We start from the raw sequence: 25,456 nt of genomic DNA, 5'->3' as shown, positions 1-25,456 counted from the left end.
ATTAATTGTAAAAAACTACACAATTTTATTAAGCCAAAAAAATCACTGGATAACATTCTGGAAGATTTTATTCCTTTCCACGAATTACCTTAGATTGCAGTAAGTCCCATCTTGGAAATACAATGCAGCACCTTCAGTTTCTTATGCGTCAAGCTTAATTTCACAATGGCCATACACAAGAGCCAAAGGACAAACCCTGAAATTTGTCAGTGTGATAATGCTCACTGGGGTTTCAATGCATGGTATGCTTTACGTGGCTTATTGGTTTAGAACCAAAACGGCTTGAAAGTGTTCTTACCGCCAAATAATTCTACTCACACCTGAAAAATAGTAGGCCTATGGAAAGAAGTTAAAAATAATCATTCCCAATGCTCCTACAAATCCCTCAAACGACAGTCCATGATATATCAATTGTTAAAAGTTAAAATGTAAAACATTATGTGGATTGCAATTTATTTTAAAGATGCATTTTTATTTGAATCACCTATATTTGTTCACATTGTTTACAGAGCAAATATTTTTTTATTTAATTAAAATAACTATAAATGAAATAAATGTTCAACTAAATCTGAGCAAAGCTCGGTCTTGCGGTACTACACTAATATTGTACATTCTCTTTATTAATTCTACATTTAAAACCATTCAAGCTCTTCTTTAACTTGTTTATGCTAAAAACTGTGCAATTATTGTACAAACTAAACATTAAAAATTATTATTATACTTTTGAAACTGCACAATTCCCTTTAGTTATGCCAAAGGTTAAGCCTACCTGTTACAGTTAAGTACAACTGTTTGTACGATTTGTTTGTAAATTATTTATTGTTATTTATGCGTTTATTGTTATCTATTGTACTGTTGTGAGTGACGTGTATATACACTAAAAGTTAATTTCTTCAGCATGATGAACTTTCCCATAAATATGACACTTGTCAAGTATTTTTTGTGATATATTAATGCTGCAATGTAAGTGTGTTAAACCTTTTTTATACCATTGGAACACAACGAATAAATCAAATAAACTGCATAATAAGTCTGCACAATTCACATAACCAACAACACAATACTTGACCAAGTTAGTTTATTCAGCGAGATGGACTTTAACCATATTTTTTTATGTAACATGGCAAGTAATTTTTTATGATGTATTAATTATACAATTTAATTGGGTTAAACTGCTTTTTAGCATTGGAATAAAATAAACCAATAAAATGAAATAAACAGCATAATAAAAAGACTGCACATGTTACATAACCAACAATACAATATGATTCTGACCAATTATAAATAAATTATAAATCAATTAAAAATTAACCAATTATAAATCATAAATTTTAAACTTCACAATTCCTTTGACAATTATAAACCAAAATTCATTTCAAGCTATATCACACGTTGAATTTGCGCTCAAGTTTTACAGAGCCACTCTTATCAACAAACAATACACTCAACAATACAATTTCACGACCTTACTTTCAACAATGGCTAATCAGCTGGGCGGCCATGATAGTCACGTGATGTCCCAGCCAAACACCAAACAGCTGTTTATCACTGATTCCCCTACCTACCTCACCTGACAGGAGGAAAGTGTAGTAAAGCTGTGGTGGGGGAATTGTGTTGTTGACTTCGTCACATTGGTGTACCATTAAACAACTCTGGGAATGGGAATGGTGAATGGAGTTGAGAAACTAAACATGTTCGCGGATTTGTGACCGGAATGGTGCTTTTTGTAGGTTATGAATTTGACAACTAGTTCTGCCAGGCAAAATCCATCAGATATTTAGTAAGTAACGTTCACGAAATTAAAATATTTTATGTGCTTTGATTCTATAAGTGAATATGTCAAAAAGTAATTAGGAAACTACAGTTTATTGTGTCGAATATTGTCCTCAATAAAAATCTTATGCTTGTACACAGGTAGGATAATAGCCTAGCAGTTAGCAGGTGTTCAAATACCAGTATGTGTAATTAATGTGCTTAGCATTTAACAGAATGGTTTTTTGTAATGTTGTTGTTATATATATATATATATATATTTATTTAACAATATTGTTGTAGAGAGAATTACTTATGGAAATATAGTCTACCATATCAGTTAATTGTCAGTAATTATGTCTGTATGTGACAACTTTGATATCTTGTCTTATCTGACACCTTCGTTTTAATCCCTCCTGACTTTCTTAGTCCAACATTAATAATACAAAGTATTAGCCTACAATGTCTGCTATCTATTTACCAGTTGTTAAGTGTCGGAATTACCACTAGAGGCCCTGGTCTAGGTGTGCAGCGGTATTTTAAAAAAGAAATTTAGAACACACTGGTGACAATAAAGATGTCCGCTTGATCCCGGGGGGGATGTTCAAGATTTTGCCTCGATCGCTGATGAGGATGGTGATGTTCCCTTGATCGCAGGAGATGTTCACGATTCAACCGCGAATGCTGTAGGCGATAATAGCGTCCCCTTGTTGATGGAGATGTCCAAGATTTCTCCGCGTTCCCAAGTGATGATGATGATGTCTCCTCGTTCGTGGGAGATTTTTAAAAACGTAATTGATTTTCCGTGATTGCATGGAAGTTCCACCTTAGGGGATAGGGCCTAATCAGGTTCATTCGGCATGGGGGGTTCATTAGGGTTCTTTCGGATCAGGTTAATTTGGCCAAGAGCCACAAGTACCATAAATCTGTACATGCAGTTGGGGTTTGAGGATGGTAACTTTTAAGTTTGAATCCAAATAGAACTTTTCATAATATTTTTTTTAACTGATCAAGATCACATAATTATTTCATCCACCAAAAGTTTATCAATCACATGCTTTGAACTGCAATACTGAGAGGTTATACATTGTATAGCAAATCTATAGCTTTTATATACCTAACACAGCAACACAGGGTGGGGGCAATTAAATCACCCCAATTTTCTGTTGCTGTCACATGATAAGTTAATGCACCAATAAATTAACAGTTTATAGCATAAGAGGTTAATTTACCATAATTTCGTCTTGTGACTCCTTTACCTCCTCTAGAGTAGATTACGATCATTACAGTGAATATGTCGCCTTCATCAGATACTTGTTAAGAATATCAATTAATTTTTACTCATATCCAGGTCGTCAAAACGTGTTTGTGTTAAATGTTACTGTAATGTGTATCATATACATACAGTGATTTTGCTTTGAAAACCCATTATTCAAATTAAATTATTCTTGTGCAAACACACAAAGATGGTTTGGACCAAAATCCATCCTTGTTTGACATGGCACTGTTCCAGATCAAAAATCGTTATGAAACTGGGTGGGCTAAAATTATTCAGGGTAACAGCTTAAACCCTAAAAATAATAGGTGGAAGGTGCAAAACTCTTAGTACCCCAGCAGATGTCGGAAGGGTGTAGGTTGTGGTTACTCAAAGTCCAAACAGGTTTGCTAGGAAGCTTTCCTTGTTGAAAGCTTTACATTGGCTTTTTTATTCTTTGGGAGTTCTCCCTATAAGCTACTTATATTTAAAGGTTTTTTTTTCAAATTTACCGTACCCAAGATTTGCTTGAACTGTAGCTAAGATTTCTCCAGGAAGTTAAAGTGGTTCCTAAAGAAATGTTGGAATTAGTATTTGGAATTTTTTAAGCAACTAAAAAGTAATGTCAAGTATTGTGGGAGGGGTAGACTCGTGGTCCAAGCACATCAACCGAAGCTCATTGTGCACACTGTCAAGTAGGACAAGGACATAAAGGACATTGTTTTCAAGAAATGGAAAAATGACTCTGTCAAGTTAAAATGGCATATATAGCGGCTGTGTATGTGCTATATATGTAGAACCTATAGGGTACTGTTAAACAGTTTTGAATTGGTCGCTTTCATTTCCTCATGACATTTGTTGAGTTTAGATTGTGTCAAATTCTTAATTTACTTTTAATAAAAACCACAAGATTACAAACCATAGTTACAAATCATGAAGTTTAGCGATATAAAAAAATAATCCTGTAATGGTGAGTTTTTTTTCCTAGTTTTATTAACTAACTTATTTGCATTTTTTAAATAATTATATTCATCAATACATTATGAATCTGGGCTCAAGTAACAATCTAATAAAATTGTACAACCTTTCGAATCGCCAACCTCTACTTTTGAAAAAATACCACATACACAGAGTTTTATTTTACATTATTGTCATAATATCCAAAGTACAATGTGTTATTTTTTCCTAAAAATCATACTTTATTACATAAGTGTAGAATATAGGCTAAATAAAGTGGGTTCTACCACTGCACTACCTGAAAGCATAGTGAATGCTGGTTACATTCGTTATAGACAAATTATACTTTATAAATATAAAAATTGAGGTCATTTTGAAATTTGAAATGTATTGTGTACTTTGGAATGTTGTAAACTTAAAATATTATTTCTGTGACCTACACCACTGTTAAAAAACGTTTTTGGCCAATCAGAGGAAAGTATTTTAGGAGTTGGAAACAGTAAGACGTACATGGTCTTAAAGTTTAAAGATATTTTCCAATAGGTGTTTGAAATAATAAAAGACAGAGTCTTTAGTGAACAAGTTACTTTAGGGGTATGTATATTGCAAATATGTATAGGTATTTTTGTAACCCCAGAGGAAGAATTCCCTAGTTCTTTTTCTAATTTTTACCAGATTATTGATACTATTACATTTGTCACATTCTACAACACGGCACGGTATATATTTCTCTAAGCATTCTACATCGGTAATATTTTTTAGTTTTGTAAATTTAGTGTGAGACAATTATTGTAACAAAATTAACATTTTAAAAAACTGTTAAGCTGTGTGTATGTTTTATTCAAACTTAATAAATAAAGCATTAGCCTTTCAAAAATCCTGCATCTTTGAGTAAGCTCTTAATACAGATAAAATCCTAGATAAGTGTTTTTCACTAATTTTACTTGCCTACATTACCGTATTATAAAAAGTAAAAAGAACCACTTAACCATTTTTCTAATCAGTTGAATTTCTCCTCACTCATTCTTAACAATTGTAATTTGTAAAGATTGTTAGAAAGAGTGATTATCACAAAGTGGTGTTTGTTTACAACATCTGATAAAACATGACTCACATGTCTCTTGTGTCAGCCAGCTAGACTACCTTGTTTCAATAAGAGTGTTTACCCAATGCTTTCATTCATGTTGTTTTACCTTTGAAGAACTCTAAAACCCCACCAGTTCAGTAAACAATAAAAAAATAAATAACCAAATTCATCAAACTGTACATTTTCTTGGGCCTATATTGCAAATATCTTATTTCAGAATTGTTTAACGGTAGTGAAATAAAATAATATAATAACAGTGTTTTATTTTAATGGTATAGCATGGGGATACACATCTATCTTAGACTTTTTAGTCTTTAATAATTTTTCTTTGACTTTTTTATTATGATTTGATAAATAAGTGGCTAAATAGAAGATTTGATAATAAATGTAAGGGTATATTTAAATAAAAGTTAATGGTGTTTTTCATATTTTGAAATACATTTTTATAATATTTTTTTCTAAATATGTAACTTCTGAAATAATCAACCAGTCACAAAAACCTAGGTCCCAATTTATTACTGATATTAAAAGGAAAAAAGTGATGTATAGATATCATGGTAGCACAATAAACAATGATAAAAGAAACATATTTTCAATAAAATATTTTTTAAATAAAAAAAAACACTATTTATTTACAAAAAAATTATTAAATTCAATTGTAAATGTGTTCGGAACTTGATGCCTATAAATAGAAATCTTTCAAATAGGCTACTATCAAGATCAATTGTAAAAAATTGTATTTGAATAGGGAAGAACTTACAATGTTATCTAAACTTTTGTAGGGCAGAAATATAAAAAACACAATTCGAGCCAACAACTTACAAAAACGACCTCCATCAGTGAGCTCCACAGCCCCCTGATTGAAAACCACACAAAAAGTTTGCTGAGCTTACATCTTTTAGTGAACTGATGTAAATATTCTTAAACTATAGTATATGCACTCTTTCCATCAATATTTTATACTATAAAAGGTTTTATTTGCGACAAAAACTGTATGCAAAGATAGAGTGTAGTGCTGACACTTTATCTTTTATAATAATATATTTTGAGTAGCCTACTAGGAAATTAAAGTGGTTTGATTAGAAACCTGTTTCAAAATAAATTTGTTGAAATTTATGACTTTTTGTTTAAAAAATCATATTTTAAAACTTTTAATTAAACTAAAAAAATTATATTGAAAAGAAGGAGAGTTGGTCCAGTTATTATTATCAGTTGCTATGCGCTAACACAGATATGTGCATCCTGTTATTGTATATATCTGTCCTCGAGTTAGACCGACCAATAGAAACTGTTTATTCCAGATTCACCAAATAAGGCATTTATGATTATGGTGAATGGTTTTAGCCCGAGGGATAGATAATTCTTCTGTCAGCCCCTGCTGGCACCTCCTGAGATGTAAGTAGTCCCTCTAGTATTGTCCAGTCGGCCAAAACTTTTAAACATACCTATTACAATTATCTAAATTATAAACCTGTAAATAATCGCTTAAAGGACTAATAATTCCAAACCATACAAAATATCAGAGAACTCACCTAGCAATTATCATTTCTACATCAATTATCATTTGTTGGATCATTTCTATAAATAAATTGTAAAAGATGTTTACCATTATTTAAGTATAAATCATTATGATTTATGACTTATAACTTTGCCTTGTGAAGTTAATCCATATCTAGTCATGGTGCTTAATAAAGTATAGTACAGTATTGAGATTTAATTGTTGTTCGTCATTGCCCAGCCATCCTGGCGCACAAGAGATCGCACGGTTATGAATTGCCCTTCTTCCCCCATCTTGTTTTATTACATTTCTTGTTTGTATATCAATTATCAATTATCAATCATTAAGATGGGGACGCCACTTATAGGTGCGTATTTTAACCCAAATATGAGTGAAGGATGAGTGTAGAATGTTGTGAGATGATCTGTGTAGCTTTGTTACTGACTAAGATCAGCTGTTTCATTAGCCAGGATCATTTATTTAAAGCCCAATGATCAGGAACAGCTGGGTCCAGTTTCGAACCATCAAAAAGCTACTGACTTTTCTCAGGATCGAACCACCCCATAAAATACAAAATAGAATAAAATACCCCAAACAACAAGTTGTAATCTAATTAATTTTATTTTTGGATGAATCTGTAAAAATACTTCATTCACTATGTAAAATACTTATAACCACTCAAGAACATTGTGTTCGTTCAAGTGTTGTAGCCTCGAGATAACGTTTAACAGCCAATGTGTTAGTGTTATTCGTAAGTAATTGATTTTTGCACATGGTTTACCACATGACTTTTTTTGTCATAGATAAGACATGTCAATCAACGAGGCATATGTGAATGACAGAGGCGAAGATCGTAATGTTCACTTTGCAAAGCATGATAACGGGAATGAATTGGTAAGTTTTTTATGTTGTGTACATTTATTATTTTCTGCTTTTCTACTGTTTGGAAACATTTTGATAAATATTCAAATTCCATGAAGTCTTTTAAATGCCCATACTAATGAAAATTGGTGAAAATCTTGATTTGTACATGATGTGTAGATTGTGGTACAGAATAGGACCGACCACCACATCTCAAAGATTATGAATTTATGGTATTACAGTACATGAATTTAAGTGTCATAAGTCAAATGTTTCTTTCAGTTTTTGTTATGTGCTGAACCAATAGAAAACCTGACTCATCTTGGCCACAGAATAGATGTTAACATAGACTTAATACTTTACTTACTTTTAATATTTTATTAAAATTTGACCCGGGAGCTGACAGGGTCAAAAATGGGCCTGGCTGTTTGTCTGCACGTTACTACTTGATTGTATAGGTTTGATTTTGTCGCTCTAAATCGCGCCGCTTTGCTTCCAATCGCTGTATGTGTGTTTCTACCCTTAGTTATAGCTGCTATTCTAGAGCAAGGAGCCTTAGCTTAGTAGTCAGTACTTTGTTTGTGCTTAGTAGATACATTTTTTTTCTGTTAGTTACCACCATTATTTTGATTCAAAATAGTGTGGAGGTTGTAAGTAATCATTACCAGGAGTGTTCAAAGGACTCACCTCAGGTGTCAACTGCCATTTAAATATAAGTTTATTTGAAATACCCAAAATGAAACTGCTTCTATAATGTATAATGTATTCTATAATGTAGACTAAGTAAAACTCATAGTCACAGGGCAGTTTAAGCTGTCCTTCATCTGTTCTTTCCCTTCACCATGTGTCAAACTTTCTATTTTTGTCTTTTTTTCTTGAGAACTACTGGTGGTAATGACTAGATGACTTTTTCACTGTCCAAAAACTTGCCAAAATTACTAATTCTCCGAGATATTTATTTAAAAATATCTAATTGTGCGATTGTTTTGTCTCCAGTCTTCACAATAACAATTTAAGTCTCAAGAAAGAACATTAATGATTACCATAAATTGTTGCATTTAATATCATTACTGCATGTAATATCTAAGGTGAAATAATTGTTAAAATTAAAAACAGTCACAATGCAATATATTCTTTGTTTTCCAAAAGTTCAAAGTGGCTTACCTTGAAAAATGTAGGTTCATGTTAATTTTCAAGGTGATATTGAAATACTTTTTGTGGTGTCTTCAACATTCCAAAATGTGACCATTTCCAAGGTTAACTTGTTTGAGGAGAACTTATATCAATACTAATTTTACTTGCATGTGTAAAACTCTTATCAACACTAATTTTACTTGCGTGGAAAGCTCATTATGCATTTTATGTATTCTGGCTACAAAGTAGGAACTCGTTTACACGACTCTCAATCAACCGACAACCTCGATTACAAGTGTAACAAGTGTACCCCCTTGAAAAAGACATAACATCCAATTGTAAATTAACCTCTATAATATAACTGTTTTTCTATTAAAACAATCTGAATAAGTTGCTTTTTTTCAAATCATGAGGCAACTCAGAACCTCTATGACAAGTCATTTTGAGAATTCAACCTTGATAACACACGCTACATATCTATATGAAACAGTTCCCACAGGAATTTTCCAGAACCTATGTTTTTTTGGAAAACAATGTCAATTCAGACTAGAACAAGTAAAAAACCTATACTCCACGCGCAACCAACTCCCGTTTTTCAGAATATTACTTATCTTCATGACAACAGTAGTGGGTCTATTCATTGCGGTCTAAGTCTTTGTATTACTGATTATCCTTGTTTTATCTAGGTCCAGTATCTTGTTGTTTATGCTTGTGAGCTATGGATGTTTTGTTTTGTGCATTTGTTGTGTGGTTAATTAATCCAAAAAAAGAAAGCAGAAATTTCTAGGGAATTTGACGTAATTTTATAAGTTTGAATTTTAACATATCATTTTTTACATCAACTACATTACATACAATTTTGAATGAAAAAGAAAAGTTTGAAGAGGAAAAAAATCGTAGGTAATTTGGTACAAACTTGTAAAAAAGGTGAATTTCAAGATGTGGAAGAATGTTTAGTTACATGGCTGAAACAATGCATTTTGAAAAATTAAACTAGTGTTTATTATTACACTTAGCCTACATTTTATTTTAATAACCTATTCCAATTTCTTAAGGTACATTTCCTATGCAGCGACTGATACTACATAGCCGTGCTGCTATCACAAGTGACTGCTGCTGCTACTATGCAAAGTAAATGTAACCCATTCCTATAGAGCAGCTGTAGCAAATTTATAGTGTTCTATACTGAGTTTGAGGTGTGTGCCTTCATTGATGATTCAATGTTAATTGAACTGGTTCGTCACCACCCAATACAAGGATGCACTTCTAAATCACTTCTGATTAACTATAAAATTAATTAAACTTGTTTAATATTAACACAGAAAAACTGAAGACTGAAGCACTGGATAAAGTTTGCAACAAAATGTTGTTGTTTACGGTGGCACATTCCTGACAAAGCTTTATGGCATTTTTACAAACTGATGTCAAATAACTGTTTGATTTAAACATAATCCTTGTTAATGTGGTCCGGTTGAACAAGAGTTTGCTGTGTTTAAAAATATCGCTTTTCGGTGGCTATGTTTGGTTTATATTTATTTCTCCATTAGCTTCAAGGACTTTCCTCACTGTGTTTGGTTTGTTTCCTCAAGTGATAAGTAATCACCATATTAAGAATTTCTTGTGAAACTAACCTTGGCATTTTGTCAGCAGAATGGTTTGATGCCTATGTATTAATTAGGTTATGATATCAACTAAATTGTAATTCCATTATTCAATTGTTTGTTTTATCAAACAACATATTTTACAAAGCTTATTAGATCTTATTAGCAGTACTGTATCTAAATCCAAAATTATCAGAAACTAAAACACTACTCTAAACATACTAAAATTATAGTGACTAATTGAGATGACACATGAGAATGCAGCAACCCATATTAACAAACACTTTCCTTTTGATTGACTCATACTTCTTTTTAAGCCAACCCATTATCCTGATGAGGTCATACATTAGAGATTTCTCCTCATTGCTTGATTTATTTGTCACCTATGACTCAGGCACCTGTACGTTTAGTGAACGTGAGAATAAAAGAATGGTCAGATGGATGACTTCATAGCTGATAAGAATCAGCTGATTACTCCATCATAAACAAATTTTCACGACCAAATACAGCTGTCTCCATGTTAAAAACCTTATTGCAAAAGTGTACAACATTTCTTAGAATTCAGAAAATTATGCCAGTGATCATCATAATAGAAATATGTGTTGGAATTTACTAATTTATTTCTTTAGCTGTTCTTGAAATATTCATTGAGACAAATATGCTAAGTTCAAGAAACAAACTTTGCAGAAATAAAGTAAAATGTTGATTTTATTGTTTATGTATTTTTCCTGTTTTCAGGTAGGACCTCATCATTTTGAAATGCAACACAATACTTTGGATAAAATGCAGAAGACAAAAGAAGAAGATGAATTGCTAAAGGAGGAATCTGTAAGTGTAAATGTATATTTATATAGACAATTTACTTTCAAATCATACATATTTTCAAGTATATTTTATGTGAAAGAATAATGCAAAAATGTAGATATAAAATTTAACCTTATTCAAATTTAGACAAATTAAATAAAGTTAAATTACAGCAAAAGTTATTCCTCAGATATTTGGAGTAAACAGTATCCTCAGTTAAGATTTTTTTAAAGATTTGTCTCAAGTTTTGATTGGAGAGTGATACTTTAATTTCACGATAGCAAACAAATATTTTTTCCAAGAATGTCTAGCAATTGAACATTTATTGTTTAAGATATTCTTTGGATTATTTTTTTTATGACAAAATGGTGGCTTAGCTATGGAAAAACTAAGATGAAATTAAAATACATATTCTGCATGGTTCATATACTCAATTTTATAAATTCTTTAATCTATAAGTATAAAAGAGGATGTTTGTATATATATATATATATATTTGGCAGTGATAAACTCAGACACCGCTGAACCGATTGCCACGAAACTTGGTACATACGTGTAGAATTTCATGGAATAGGAATGGAATACACCATCAATTTCGTGATCCGTCCAATCGGCTCCGCCCCAGTGGCTCTGGAGTTTCCCATGTTAACCTTATGAGAAATGGAATTAATGAATCTTAACAGCTGTTTCAATTAAACAAGTTGGTTCTGTTCTATGATGTTCAATAGCATTAAAGTTACAAGGATTACCAACAGGGTGCAGCACTCTCTTTTACATTTATGACAACCAAAATTTGCAACCAAAAGGTGAGTGAGCGTAGCGAAGGAACTTCAGGCGAGTTAGCGTAGTGAACGAGCTCCAACCTAAAGGTGAGTGAGCGTAGCGAACGAGCTCCAACCTAAAGGTGAGTGAGCGTAGCGAACGAACTTCAACCAGGACGTGATTGAGCCATGCGAACCAGATCATCTTGAAAATTAAGAAGTTAAACGGGGCAAAGCCCGCGGGTTACAGCTAGTATAATATATAGAGCATGGCTTCTTGTACTTATGTATCCTTGTTTATTTTTCAGAGAAACTTTATAGCTGTGGGATTGCAGAGGTTTTGGACAGAATGGGATTGTTTTGTTGTAAATCATAGGAGTTTTATCAAAGGGTTTAGCCTGTTGATTGTGATAGTAGCAATAATTTTATACATTGCTGCAGTTATTTACCAGTTTCTGAAACAAGGTAAGATTTCCATATAGATTGTTTGACACTTTTGGTAATCATAGGTGAATTTTAATACACATCATAAGCTACAGTTAACTAATTTTAATAATTTGTATATTGGTGGTTGTGATTGAAGTATAGCCACAGGATAGCAGTAGGTTAAGAAGGGATTTTTGTAGTTCTGGCATTCAATATTTTTACTGTTATCAATTAGACAGGTAATATTTTACGTCAAAAATATTTTGCAAAATATTTATATTGCTAACCTAAAATATTGCCAGAATCAAATTGTAATGATTTGCAACACTGTAGAGAGGGCTGTATAATGATGGTTGTTTTATTTTGTAGATCATCTTGTACTCTTGACAAAATGGTACACCCCCTATCACTGTTAAAATTACGGTTCAAAATGTACTGTAAATGATGAGATTTCCCTATAAACACCCATGTAATAGCGTAAAAATCACATTCCGTTATAAAAAAGAGGGCACAACTGTGTATAAAAAATTTAAGTTTGAGGCGGTATATTAATTTTCTTAATATTATACTTCTGGGAATATAGAATCAGTTTTTGATTGTGATATTTGCCTAAAGAACCTCTATATTTTGTATTTATAAAATTGAAATTCTACTTGTGAGATATGCAGTCTTGGTGGCATCATTACATACCTGATTAGTGGCGTTTTTGTAGACCAGCCTGTTCTTCGTTATCTAGACCCACCTGATTTCTACCTTCATTTATCAATGCAAGCTATCATTATCTCAATTGAATTAATATATTCTAATTTATTTTAAAAAGGACATACGTTTGTAATATGTATAGGTAGTGTGACAATTTTGTAGAGCATTTTGTTTTTGCCTATTTTTTTTCTTACTTGCTAAAATAATTTAACTCAAATGTTTGTCATTGGAAGTTGGAATTCATTGCGTTGGTTTGTCATTCAATTTTCTATAGGCCCTAAATAAAGTGTTTATAGTCGTGAAAACTTTATCGTGTAATATTTGAACCTGTAGTGTGAAAATGTGTAGCACTTTTGCTTTTCTTTCATTTTATTCTTACTAAAATAATTTTAGTATTTGTCAGGAGGAGGTAGATTATGTTATAGAAATTAAGCTTTTCAGTCTTGACAACTCTTATATTCTTAAACTTGAAATTTTGTGAATTTATATTTTGCTATAAAAAATTATATTTTTCAGATGAGGCAATTGAATGGTGTCAAGGCTATGGATTGGCATTCATTGTTCTTTTTATTTTTGTCTATGGATTCTCCTATTATCTTGTAATACAACCATACATTCTGCCATCTTTCTCAGGAGTGTTTCACAGCAAGCCTGTAGTAGTCACTTGGAGGTAGGTCATTCAGATTTGTTATAACATATATAATAGCCTACAGTGAATGCCTTTTTTAAGTTGCTGCCATATTAGCTAAGATAAGACAAGAAATATACACAGAATACCTGTGACAGTTCAGCAAGAAACAAATGAAATAAAATACAATAAATCATAAAATAAGACCCCTTCATAAAGCAAAATCTAGGGCACAGAGGCATTAAATTCTTGCCACACTTGCATTGTGCTGGGCATGTTTTAGCTGTAAAATGGGGCAAACCTGACTAGCTTCTGCCTTATTCTACCCCATTTTACATCTAAAAATCGTAATATTTCAGCTATTTCTTATTTGATCTTTTTGAACTTGGTATCGTTTGATAGAAAATTAAAAATACAAAATAAAAATATTCTAGACGTTTGTTCATAAAATCAGCCTTTTTTTAGTAATTTAAGTTTAAAAAATTAAAATGGCCGCCATTTTGAAATTTTAAGTTGAATCAAGATGAAATTTATTTTCTATCATGGGTCTCTTTTATCTTAACATACATATCAAGTTTTATAAAGATCAGTTAAAAAAGTCCAAAGATAAAAATGTTTATGTAAAAAATACAAAATGGTGGATATCTGGTTAACGAAGCGATTTTGAAAAAAATGCTATACTTTATTTTCTCTTTATTTTGGCCCAGGGAATCACTAGGTAGGTAAAATATGTCCCCACCTTTTTTGAACACCCTGTATAAATGTGTGAAGTATATATTTTTTAAGTTATTCACATGAGACCCTATTTTTGAGGCATTAGAAACACTTTTGATATTCATAAACTGGTGAATAAAACAATTAGTGTTTCTATGATAAACCTCTGGGATTTAACTGTTTGGATATTTCATTGTTTTGTATCTTTTACCTGTAGTGTTTCTCTAGGAAGATTCGACCAGTATTGGCTGTTGTTCTGATAGCTGTGTTCGGAGCATTCCTGATCTGGGATACCTCAGGGGAACGTAGAAGACTTGTCTCAATAGCAGGGCTGATCATGTTCATCCTTTTAGGATTCATTTTCTCAAAACATCCCACTAGGGTAAGTTAACATTTAGACTTACATTCAGTGCTTAGGAAAAGAGCAATCGTCGTAGGAATTTCTCTACCGTACTGCACAGTTACCTAAGTTTTAGCAAAGTTACCTTACTTAAAAGTGAAATACTTATCCTTTGATAAGCAGGGTTTTTATTAGTTGTTTTACTTGTGAATCATTTTATCACAAGTTTTGCATCAGTTGCTTGTGAGCATCAGTTATGTTTATCCTGTTATTTATATGCTTCATTCTAGAAATAGAAAAAAAAGTGAATACGTCTGAAAAAGTGATAAATATAGCGTTTGAAAAATGTTAGACCTACATAAAACCTCGAGGTTTTATGTAGGTCTAACATTTTTCACCAACCACTACATTTTTATGAAGGCCACCACCAAACACCATAATTTTTCACTGTGATTTTGGTTGGTTGCCGTTGAATTTATTTTAGTTGTAGACTTTTTTTCATATATTTTTGTAGATCTATGATACTAATCAGTTATCTTTAAAAACTTACTGGGTGGTCTGTCAGGTTTCATTTTTAAAATAATTGTTTGAAAACAAATTAATATGAATGTAAAGGTCTAATCAAAAAGCTATTTAATAAATTAATCAACTAAAAAGGATTCAACCTTCCATTACCAAGCAAAGATGTAAAAAAAAAAACAAACAAAAACTGATGTTCATCAGTTTGATTTAAAAAAAACTTCCAATCTGTTCAAAAGCGTGCATAACTTTTCTTATTATATTATTATAATCATGCTATTATTCAATGACTTTGACTTACTTTGGTTATTAATCTGTGAGAGATACAGTCTCAAGTTTGTGGTTCTGAAATTCCTTCATGTAACATATTTATATTAGTATGAAAAAGGCAAGAATAGATAGTTTTTTTTGCACTAAAACTTTGGAAAACATTTTTGCATATTGATCTTTTTTCTGTTTCTAGGTTAAATGGAGAACAGTTTTTATGGGAATACTTATACAGTTTCTTGTTGGGCTTTTTGCTATAAGATGGAGTGTTGGAAGGCAAATTTTCAGGTGCATTGGAATCCAAACTGAACACTTTTTGGAATACGCCTATGTTGGAGCCTCATTTGTATATGGAGACCTACTCGTTAAAAAGGAAGCAGTTTTTGCTTTTGAGGTAAACAATATATTCATAAACCTTGCCGTAATATTTTATCCAAATTAAACTTGGACTTTGTCGTTAATCAAACGTAAAAGTCTACTGCAAAATCCATCCAGTATTCCCTCATTGGTATAGACTATAGACTTTGTTTCATCCAAACCATTATCGACAGCAGTTAATAAAATTGTCATAACAGTACAGTATGGAATAGGCCCGTATAAAGTATACAGTTTTTTGCATAGTTTAGTAGCAATCGTCACTGCCTACAAGGTAAGGAACGGCACAACTTTCAGATTTATGTTGCAACAGTTAACTTAACATTGTCATTGCAAGGAATTTTCCTGCCTTGAAGGAGTTTTCCTATTTTTTGGTAATATTCAGGCTGTGTGTTGAAACCTCTCATCATTGTGGGGCAGGCTGTTAATCACCCTCTTAGGCCCCCCATACACGTAACGATCGGCCGGCCGGCCCGGCCTGAACAGTCCACGCCGGCCGGCCGATCGTTACGTGTATGGGGTCATTGTCCGGCCGCCGGACGACCAAATTGGCCGGACGACGACTGATGGGATTCCCATCAGTCGTCGTCCGGCCAACCCCTGCCTTCAGGCCGATCGTTACGTGTATGGGGTCGCCGGCAGGCCGTCGGAAGGCCGACAGTACAGTAGTAGCATTATTTTTTTTATTTACGTTCATTTTTAAGGTCAGGCACGGTCATTGACATAACCTAACTTTATTTTCTGATCAGTCTTTGTACTAATATGGCTACGTGGACTAATCAGCATGTGCTAGCCTTTATAGGAGAATACAGAAAGCATGAATGTCGGCGGAGGGTCAAAACAAAGGCATACCACAACAGGGACTTAAAAGATCCAGCTTATAGCAAGTTAACAAAAACGTTTTTGTCGTACGAAAACTGACTGCACACTTGCCACTAGGCGGAGAAATTTCAGTCCGGCCGGCAGGCGAATCGTTGCGTGTATGGGGACACTCCTTACACAGTTTGGCCATCCGGCCCTCGCCGGCCGGCCGATCGTTACGTGTATGGGGGGCCTTACAGTCTAATGTCAGTTCAAATTGTCAAGACAATTTGAAACATCCATGTCCACCTTAAACTAGTTCTATGACTTAAAAGTAGGCTACCACTAAGTAGTTCCAGTAATTATTTTAAAGTGCAGTCATTATGGTCCAAGAATATTATTCAAGATAGTTGACGGTTTCTGTACTAAACTCATATAACTTCTTAGCGCAATATAGTTCTAAAGATTGTCTTTCAAAATTAGAGAATCCTTTTTGAGGTACAATGTTTAGCCATTTTTGTTAAGTTATCAATTAATTGTGCTTGGATAAATAGTTATCTTGTATATATAGATTGCCAATATCTGCCATTGAAGCGTGGTAGAAGCGATAGTTATGTAAGTTTCTTAATATATATATATATAATGTATATATACAGGTTGGTAAAAAGTGTGGAGACCCCCTGTTATTTTTTTAACGGCCCATACTAGAAAAACTAAACTCGGCACACCTTTATGGCATGTTATGAAGTACTTTTTGGGCATAACCGCCACTTGGTGTACATCCCCAAATGGTCCCCCATTTTGAAAGTCCTGGTAAAAGAAAACCAACAACGCAAATTAGAGGTCTTTATCTCAATCCAGTAAAAAATGGCAGCCAATTGAAATTCTCAGAAGTTAAATTTAACTTACAGCTTCCCAAGTCTGGAGACCCCCTGTAAATTTTGTAACGGCTCACACTAGAAAAACTAAACTCTACACTCCTTTTTGGCATGTTATGTAGTACTTTTTAAGCCTAATAGCCACTTGGTTCCCAAACCAAAAATGGGGGATTTTGGGGGAAACTCAAAAATTTTAAATATTAAGCTCCAGCGAGTGACCCCTCATTTTGAAGGTCATAATAAAAGAAAATTAATCACTCAATGGGTCTTTGTATTTGAAATTTTTGAGTTTTCCCCAAAATCCCCCATTTTGGGGATGTACACCAAGTGGCGGTTATGCCCAAAAAGTACTTCATAACATGCCATAAAGGTGTGCCGAGTTTAGTTTTTCCACTATGGGCCGTTAAAAAAATAACAGGGGGTCTCCACACTTTTTACTAACCCTCTATATATATACTGTAATATATCTTAAGAATATTAATATCCGTTGTAACTATGATTTCCTTGTACATCACGCCACTGTGATCGTATGATTTTCAATAAACCTCATTGGCTATAAACATCACCTGATCCCCTCTCCACCTACATCACACCACCGTCCATGTCCGTCCGTCCCTTCAACAGCCTAGTCTACCTCCAAAAGTCTAACCTTAACCACCTGTTTGTGGCTGTGTTTTAAACATGCAAAACTCTTGTATTTATTCAGTCCACTTCCAAAGTCCATTCAACCCACGAACACAACATATACATGTATAGGATATGTGCGTAGGATAACAGACGGAAACATGTCATCTTATACCATTTTAATATTCAAGAAGTGATCCTGGACCAAAGAACATCAATATGATGTAAGTTTCTCTATTTCAGGCTCTGTCAGCCATCTTCTTTGTCAGCATGATCGTTCAAGTACTGTTCTATCTGGGCTGGATGCAGGTAATTTGCCTCAAGTTGGGATGGTTCATGCAGTTCATGCTGGGCACTACAGTGATGGAGTCTGTCAACGCTGTGTCCAGTGTATTCCTTGGAATGGTTAGTCTAGTAACATATATTGTAAATAAATCTCTTCCTGATCCAATCACGGTAACATACTTTCTTGTTCTAACAGGAATCCGTTGAGAAGTGCTCATCAAAATGTATTGTTAACCATAGATCTTGAAAAATCCCAGTTGGATAAAATCAATATCTTTTAGCTTCTATATGGATATGAAACGTTCTTGTTTTATCATATCACAAATCACAATTGGAAGTGGTAAGGTCTAATAGCATTGATAAAGTAGAATTTTGATCTAATTAACAACTAACTAATTATAATACCAACAAATTATCAAACCAATTAATGATATAATAAATTACATAAAGTTACTTCTGTTCCAGACTGAAGCACCATTGCTGTATAAGCCTTATATTAAGGACTTAACAAGGTCTGAAATGCATGCAGTTATGGCTGGTGGATTTTCAACTATTGCTGGTAACATTTGTTTCATTTTCACCATTCACATTGAGATAGTTATGGTATTTGAAAGGTCTGAAAAGTGTTAGAACTCAGCTAGCTTACCTAGGAAAGAGAGTTCACTGGCTTAATCAATATACAATAAAAGTCACAAAACATAATACAGTACTGATATTTTGTGATAAGACCTCTTGAGAGAGTAGGTTGGAGGGAAATGCATTACCCAACACTAGTATGTTTAACAACCTAGATGTCTCAATTAGTTTTGCATGTTTGTAAAGATGGCTTTAGCCAGGATTTTAGAGGATTTTGTGATGGATAGGCTTAACGGGATGTTTACCCTTACTGAAAAAATAAATTAAAATGCACAAATAAACACATAACACTTAGAATTGTTTAAGCTACTATAGCTACTTCTTCAATCGTAGAATCTTTCTATGTGTCTATGGTTTTTGGTCAATGGTCACTATCAATAAATCACTTCTGAATTATATTACACAAATTAATCTGTATTCACAAAAGCCTACTGTTTTTGTGGATTATGATTATGGTATTTGAAGTGTAGGTCGTCAGGGGGGGTTCTCTGGATTTGTTACTCACTGGAAGGAAAGATCTCTTATCCTCTCAATTCTGATGAGTTGCAAGTTGGGGAAACGGCTTTCATGACATAAGTAGTGAAGCAGCTATTGAATGATTTATAAGACATAAAATAGTATACAGTTCACAATAAGTTGTATAATCCTGTTTAGCTTGGTTAAATAGTTGGTATGCAACACAAATCAGTAATTCACACCAACACACTCTGTGAAAAGCACTATTTTACTACCATTTTCATTCTGTAGTGGCCAATGTTTAACATGGGGTACCACTCTCTAGTGAAAGGTTGTACATCAATTTATTTTTGTTCCTGCTTTGTGGAATGAAATCAGAATTACATAACAACTTCTTCCCCAGGCACCGTGTTTGCCGCTTTTACCTCATTTGGTGTGGAGCCGTCAAACATCATCACAGCGTCCATCATGACTGCCCCAGCCGCCCTGTGTTACGCCAAACTTGTCTATCCGGAGAGTGTCAAGTCTAAAACTGACTCTAAAACAGTACGAATCTATGAAAGGTAAAACCATTACTACATGCATACTGTACTACTTTGCATTTTCAACATATTGACAGACTGCATATAGAGAGGGACCCACTAACACTGTCCAATAAATCTATGTAGTTGTCCCTGGGTGGTTTAGTTTGTGTTATTAATGTTTCACTTGCTAAAATCAGCTGTTAATTTTTGATTGTCCTGAACTATTGAATCCTGAAGTAGACATTCCATCTATATGGACCAACTGTAGCCAAATGTTTAAAAGAACATAGATGTGTGAGCCAGTCACATTCGTACTAGTGTCTAAAATTCTATTTTCTACCTTATTTTTTGTTGATGACCTAGTTGATGGGTCATAACAGTTGCTATAGCTCACAATAAGTCATTAAATTATTTTAGAATTCATTACTCCATGGACTTAATTTTCACGATTTGAGGCTCACTCCGATGCCTCACACCCCACGGGAACTGGACTTAACACTGCTAGTTTTTAAAGGTATTTTTGAATCAATTTCCCTAGAACCCCCCCATTTACAGGTGGGCATTACATCCCTCCTGACACCCCACTTTTGCCCCCACCCACAAAATGGTAATAATCAGCCACTGTAACTGATGACCTGTTTTAATTCAACTATTAATAATTATCAATCAAAGAGTTACTTTTTTTCAAGAACCATCACTAACCAAAAACTTAGTTTACAAAACTTCTAACCAAAGAACTATTTTATTTTAACAACCGTCTGAGAAAGCATTTTGTTTCATCATCAATCTGATTAACCGAGCAGGCATTTTGTAGTGAGGACAAGAGTGTGATGGACGCTGTGATACAGGGGGCGTTTGTGGGGATTGGAATGGTTCAAGGCATCATCGCAACAATCATCGCATGTGTATCCTTCGTAGCTTGCTTCAACGACTTCCTAGCTTGGCTCGGCCTGCTTGCGGGAGTTCCAGACTTCACTCTTGAAGTGAGTTAAGCTATAGATTGCAATTATACAAGCTGGATTTCCAAGTAATAAATCCACTATCTATGGTTCTGGCACAACAAATTTCCTTTTAAACGAACCTGATACCAATAGTCAAGAACAAAACACGTTTGGAATAATTTTATAATTTTAAGTGAAGTTTGGGCTGTGTAAAACCTAGCAAAAAGCTTTATTTTAAACATTTAACATTAACTTTTTGTGGAGGAGGGCCTTTTCCTCCAACTCTAGGAACAAGATACTGTTTTGCTTCCCCTGAAGAAAATTCCTGAGTCCATGATTGATTTGCAGTAATATAAACATTTTTTATCAATTCACATCATTAGACGTCAATACACAATTTTGATTTGTTTTATTGATTTATGGTTCTAATGATGTAGGGAATGATAGTTTTGGATTGTGACGATAGATACAGTAGTAGTGACGTATTTAATTAATTCTAAATGTCTAGTAAAGTATTTAGAACAGAAAAGACACAGTTTTAAGACCTCTGCTTGAACCAAAAGTAATTTTTACCACTGTGATTACCACTGTGACCTTTAATATTCAAAGCTCTCGAATATTTGTAAAACCATTCAAGTTTTACCTTGTTTTTGTTTGCAACCAGACAATCTTCTCATACCTCCTGTACCCTGTGGTGTGGATGATGGGTGTGGAGCCTTCCCAGTGTCTTACAGTCTCTCGGCTGATCGGCATCAAGATCACTGTCAATGAGTTTGTGGCTTATGTCAAACTGGGAGAGATAAAGAAGACTGGAGCAATATCCGTGAGTATATGGCTGCAGTGTTTATCAAATTGCATGCCTGATTCACTGTCTGTTTTGAGTTTAACAGTTAAAATCTTTTATGCTAAATGCATACGTGACTAACATTACCTTGTTATTCCAATGCAAATGGTTGTAGCAATCAGAGCAGGAGAAGGGTGCAGCCTCACAGATCCTCTTTTTCTATTGTGGTGTCAAGTAAACAAATCACAACCGCAGAACTTCAGTGTGATGTTGCTCTACTCACAGAAGTTGCAGCAGTTTTTTAAGCATTATCATAGTGGTTGCCATAGTTGCAGAAAATTATCGAGTTACTGCTACAACCCCAAAAGATAGTCAGGAATGTTGCCAAAAAATTGTAAAAAATCATTATGGTTGTAGTCACCCTCATGGGAAGAACATTACAAATGGACTTGCCATTGGAAAATCATCACAAAAGTGTCGATTTGGGAAACTATTTAATATGTTATTTCGATGTTGATTGGGGATGGGAATGTTGCTGCTATCAAGGTGTTGACAGTTTGTGAATTAGTCTGAACTGATTATAAAACAAAGTAAGTAACGAACAACCAATCTTATGTTCTATGATATTGAAATGAAATTAAAAATTCTTTATTTTACCAGGCAAAGTTAGGGCCCCAAGGCTCTTTCTTACACTTAACCTGACAAACAGATATCAACAAACTGATTGTGTTTTATCAAAATTGAACTTGAATTTGATATCTGAGACTAGTATTGAAACAGTTTTACTTGTTAAAGTAAAACACACATTACTACACAAAAGACACTAATAAAGTTGTTAAAGGGGCTGTTCACCCTAGTACGTTCTAGTTTATAGCTAACCTATTTTATAAAAATATATGAAAAAATAACAAATACCCACCAAGTCTGGTAAATAAATATCATTCTTAGTTTTATAATTAGCTCAGAAAAAATCATGGTATGAGCAACAGTATGGGGATTATGAATGGGAGTGAGTATGAATTAATTCTTACAATTCACTTTAAAATTTGTTTGTGTTGGTATATTCATACTATTTTTTTAGCGATAAGGAGCCCTATTATATATAGCGGAGTCTATTCATTGTCTTGTAATTGTTCTAGCCACCCACAGAATTTCGCCTCATGCAGGATCAGTGTTTGTGGCATATTCCAAAACATGTTTAAGCTGGTAGTAGACTGCTCCATGTATCTACTCAATGGGGACACAACATAAAACTGAACCAACCATATGTTTCAGCCTCGAACAGAAGCCATTGCCACGTTTGCTCTGTGCAGTTTCGCCAACCCTGGATCACTTGGTATCCTCATCTCCACTCTGACAACTCTCTGTCCTTCCCAGAGGTTTAACATCCTGGCTGTAGCCATCAGAGCATTTATATCAGCCATTGTCATCTCGTTCCTGACTGCATGCATTGCAGGTAACAAACTTTGTAATTTCATAATCTAGCACTGTAGATTTTGAAAGTCAATTGTTAAACCATTTACTTTTGGATACTGAAGTATCTGTGGCTTAACTCAACTCCATTGAGGTTCAAAAACTGGTGGCAGCTTTAACATGGGGATGGAATGTCTACACAAGGGGCCACGAGAGTCTGCAGTTGGCGGCAGCCAATAGCAAGACTGGACTAGCGGGACGTTGTAACATCCCCCGTTCACTAATTTTTGTCACTAATTAAAATATACTAAACAATATTTTCAAATCAGCTGGTCTTCACGGTCCTCATTGGCACCTTCGAAGTCGCGTGGTAAATAGGCTCCTCCCTCAACTGCAGACTCTCGTGGACCGTACTGTAGTTCTATAAACATATATAGCCATGGTGTTTATGTTAAAAGTTATTTTTTTCCTAGGTGTTGTTTTTTTTATAAACGGTAAAGGGTCAACTGTAGGTATTGTGATTTACACAAAAATGGGCCTAAAGTGAGACATCTTTATTGGAACCTGCACATGTATTTTAGTATAGGAGTTAAATACAAAAGTGTGTATTTTGATCATAATATAGTTGACCCTACTATGTTTCTAATAAATACGGTCCAACGTTAAAAGATTTGGTCACAGATGCTGCATTTTTTAGTAGAAGAAACATATAGATTAGAATACATTCAAATTCAAATATTGCCTTTGTTTATTCAATTATTAACTAGTTGATTTTATGTTAAGCCCCCCATACACTATCTAACATGTTGGACGGACATGTCGGGATCCGACGTCTTGTCGAACATATTGGACAGTGTGTGGGTTCCAACCCGACATGCTCGACGGATATGTCAGGTCGGATGCTCGGTCCGATAGCAGCACCCGACTCGAGCCGTCCGCCTGACATGTTGGACCGTGTGTGGGACACCGTTGAACTGCTCGCCCGACTAGCCACAGTTTCCAGTTAACTTGTGTTTAGCGAGTTGTGCGTGATAACCGTCCCATTTTCCATAATGTCATTTAATGATAATAAACAGTTCTGGTCAGAATTTATTTAACTCTACAGAGACCAGAAGGCGTTGTGGGATGTCAAAAGTAAACTCTATTGCAACAAGCATGCGCGTAAAGAGGAGCACGATATCCTGATGGAAAAGTGCAAGGAACTGTATCCAGAGTGTGATTTAAAGTTCGTTAAAAATAAAATTGAAAATTTAAGAGCCTCGTTCCGTAGGCTCTAAAAATCCCTAAATTCATCGCTAAAAATCCCCCCACAAACAGCTAGGTATAGTCGTTTGAAATCTAGCTATCTCAGAACAAATATTTCACCTGACTTGTTGGGTAACATGCTCGACAGTGTGTGAGAAACACCCAACATAAGTCAGGTTGGATGATGGGTCCGTCGTCAGGTCAGGTTGTCAGGTCGGGTGGTATGTTCGATAGTGTGTGGTGGGCTTTACATTGCTCTTTTAGAAGGTTATGTAAATTATACTGAGGCTACTTTTTTTAGATTAGTTTATAACTTGTTTGTTTGGATATAAATATGATTAGTGAACAGTCATTAATTTTGAACATTTTGCTTTCAGGTGCCTTAATGCCTGAAAATGGATTTTCAGCGTAAGTTTCTCGCAAAATATCAGTTCCTAAACAACTAACTAATAAACAAAAAAACTTAAAACTTAAAAATCTAACATCAAGTCAAGTTAATTAGTTTAGTGCCATATCAGTCATTTAAAGTACTTAATCTTTATGCTTTGTTACTTAATTTATTGTGTTTGGTTTTGTAAACCAATAAATTAAAATATATTTTTAGTTAATTTAACCTTGGATTATCAAGAATCCAAACAAATAACTCTTGGTGAATGAATACATAGGTACTGAATTGTTTTGTGGACAAAATATTTATTGGTGCAAAATGAGAAATAATGTAAATTTAACGCACCCTGACACACTAAAATGGCGACACTCCATTGTTAAGTTTACACAAATATCATGTTTTTCATTTTAAAAACAAATTAAATAGATTGTTTTTTGTTTTGTATGTTGTTATGTTAGTTCATGAGTTTAGTGATAGCTATTTTTACATATTTTAATTATTCTGAGTTGTAGTAGACTATGATGTAAAAATAACTTTTCTTAGAATATTTAATAATGGATGCAATAACCCATTTTGTAAATTCTACCATCATGCTTCGACTTTACCATTTAAACAATCAAAAGTATTTTTTTAGATTTAAGTCCTTAGTGCAATAATATATTTTTTTTAAAGTTTTTGAATTGCCATATTAAATATTATATTTATGAGTGTACTTAATTACAATTTATTGCATTTTTAACTAATTTTAAGCATTATAGCATATTTTAACTTAATGAGTAGTTTTGTAAATACAAGAAATG

At 33.8% G+C, this 25,456-nt stretch overlaps 1 protein-coding gene across 2 annotated transcripts; it reads left to right on the top strand.

Annotated features, from left to right (window-relative positions):
• The first annotated feature begins 1,603 nt into the window (after positions 1-1,603).
• Positions 1,604-25,456, top strand: LOC128988993 (sodium/nucleoside cotransporter 2-like). 2 transcript variants are annotated; one of them, XM_054410836.1, is made up of 14 exons: positions 1,604-1,780; positions 7,353-7,443; positions 10,884-10,973; positions 12,019-12,175; positions 13,355-13,508; positions 14,409-14,562; positions 15,503-15,700; positions 18,228-18,389; positions 18,735-18,828; positions 19,765-19,924; positions 20,700-20,868; positions 21,491-21,649; positions 22,886-23,066; positions 24,646-25,455. In XM_054410836.1, the coding sequence occupies exons 2-14, from the start codon at positions 7,360-7,362 to the stop codon at positions 24,678-24,680; spliced, it is 1,797 nt and encodes a 598-aa protein (XP_054266811.1). In that variant the 5' UTR covers positions 1,604-1,780; positions 7,353-7,359; the 3' UTR covers positions 24,681-25,455. The 2 variants fall into 2 exon arrangements, with proteins under 2 accessions (XP_054266811.1, XP_054266812.1); XM_054410837.1 differs by lacking the exon at positions 1,604-1,780 and adding an exon at positions 6,418-6,446 and having other exon boundaries at positions 24,646-25,456.

This window comes from Macrosteles quadrilineatus, unplaced genomic scaffold (assembly GCF_028750875.1).
Source record: "Macrosteles quadrilineatus isolate MER2022 unplaced genomic scaffold, UCM_ALF_1.0 Scaffold_3__2_contigs__length_128488019, whole genome shotgun sequence".
NCBI classification, from domain to species: Eukaryota; Metazoa; Arthropoda; class Insecta; order Hemiptera; family Cicadellidae; genus Macrosteles; species Macrosteles quadrilineatus.
This window is presented reverse-complemented; position numbering and strand designations above follow the sequence as displayed.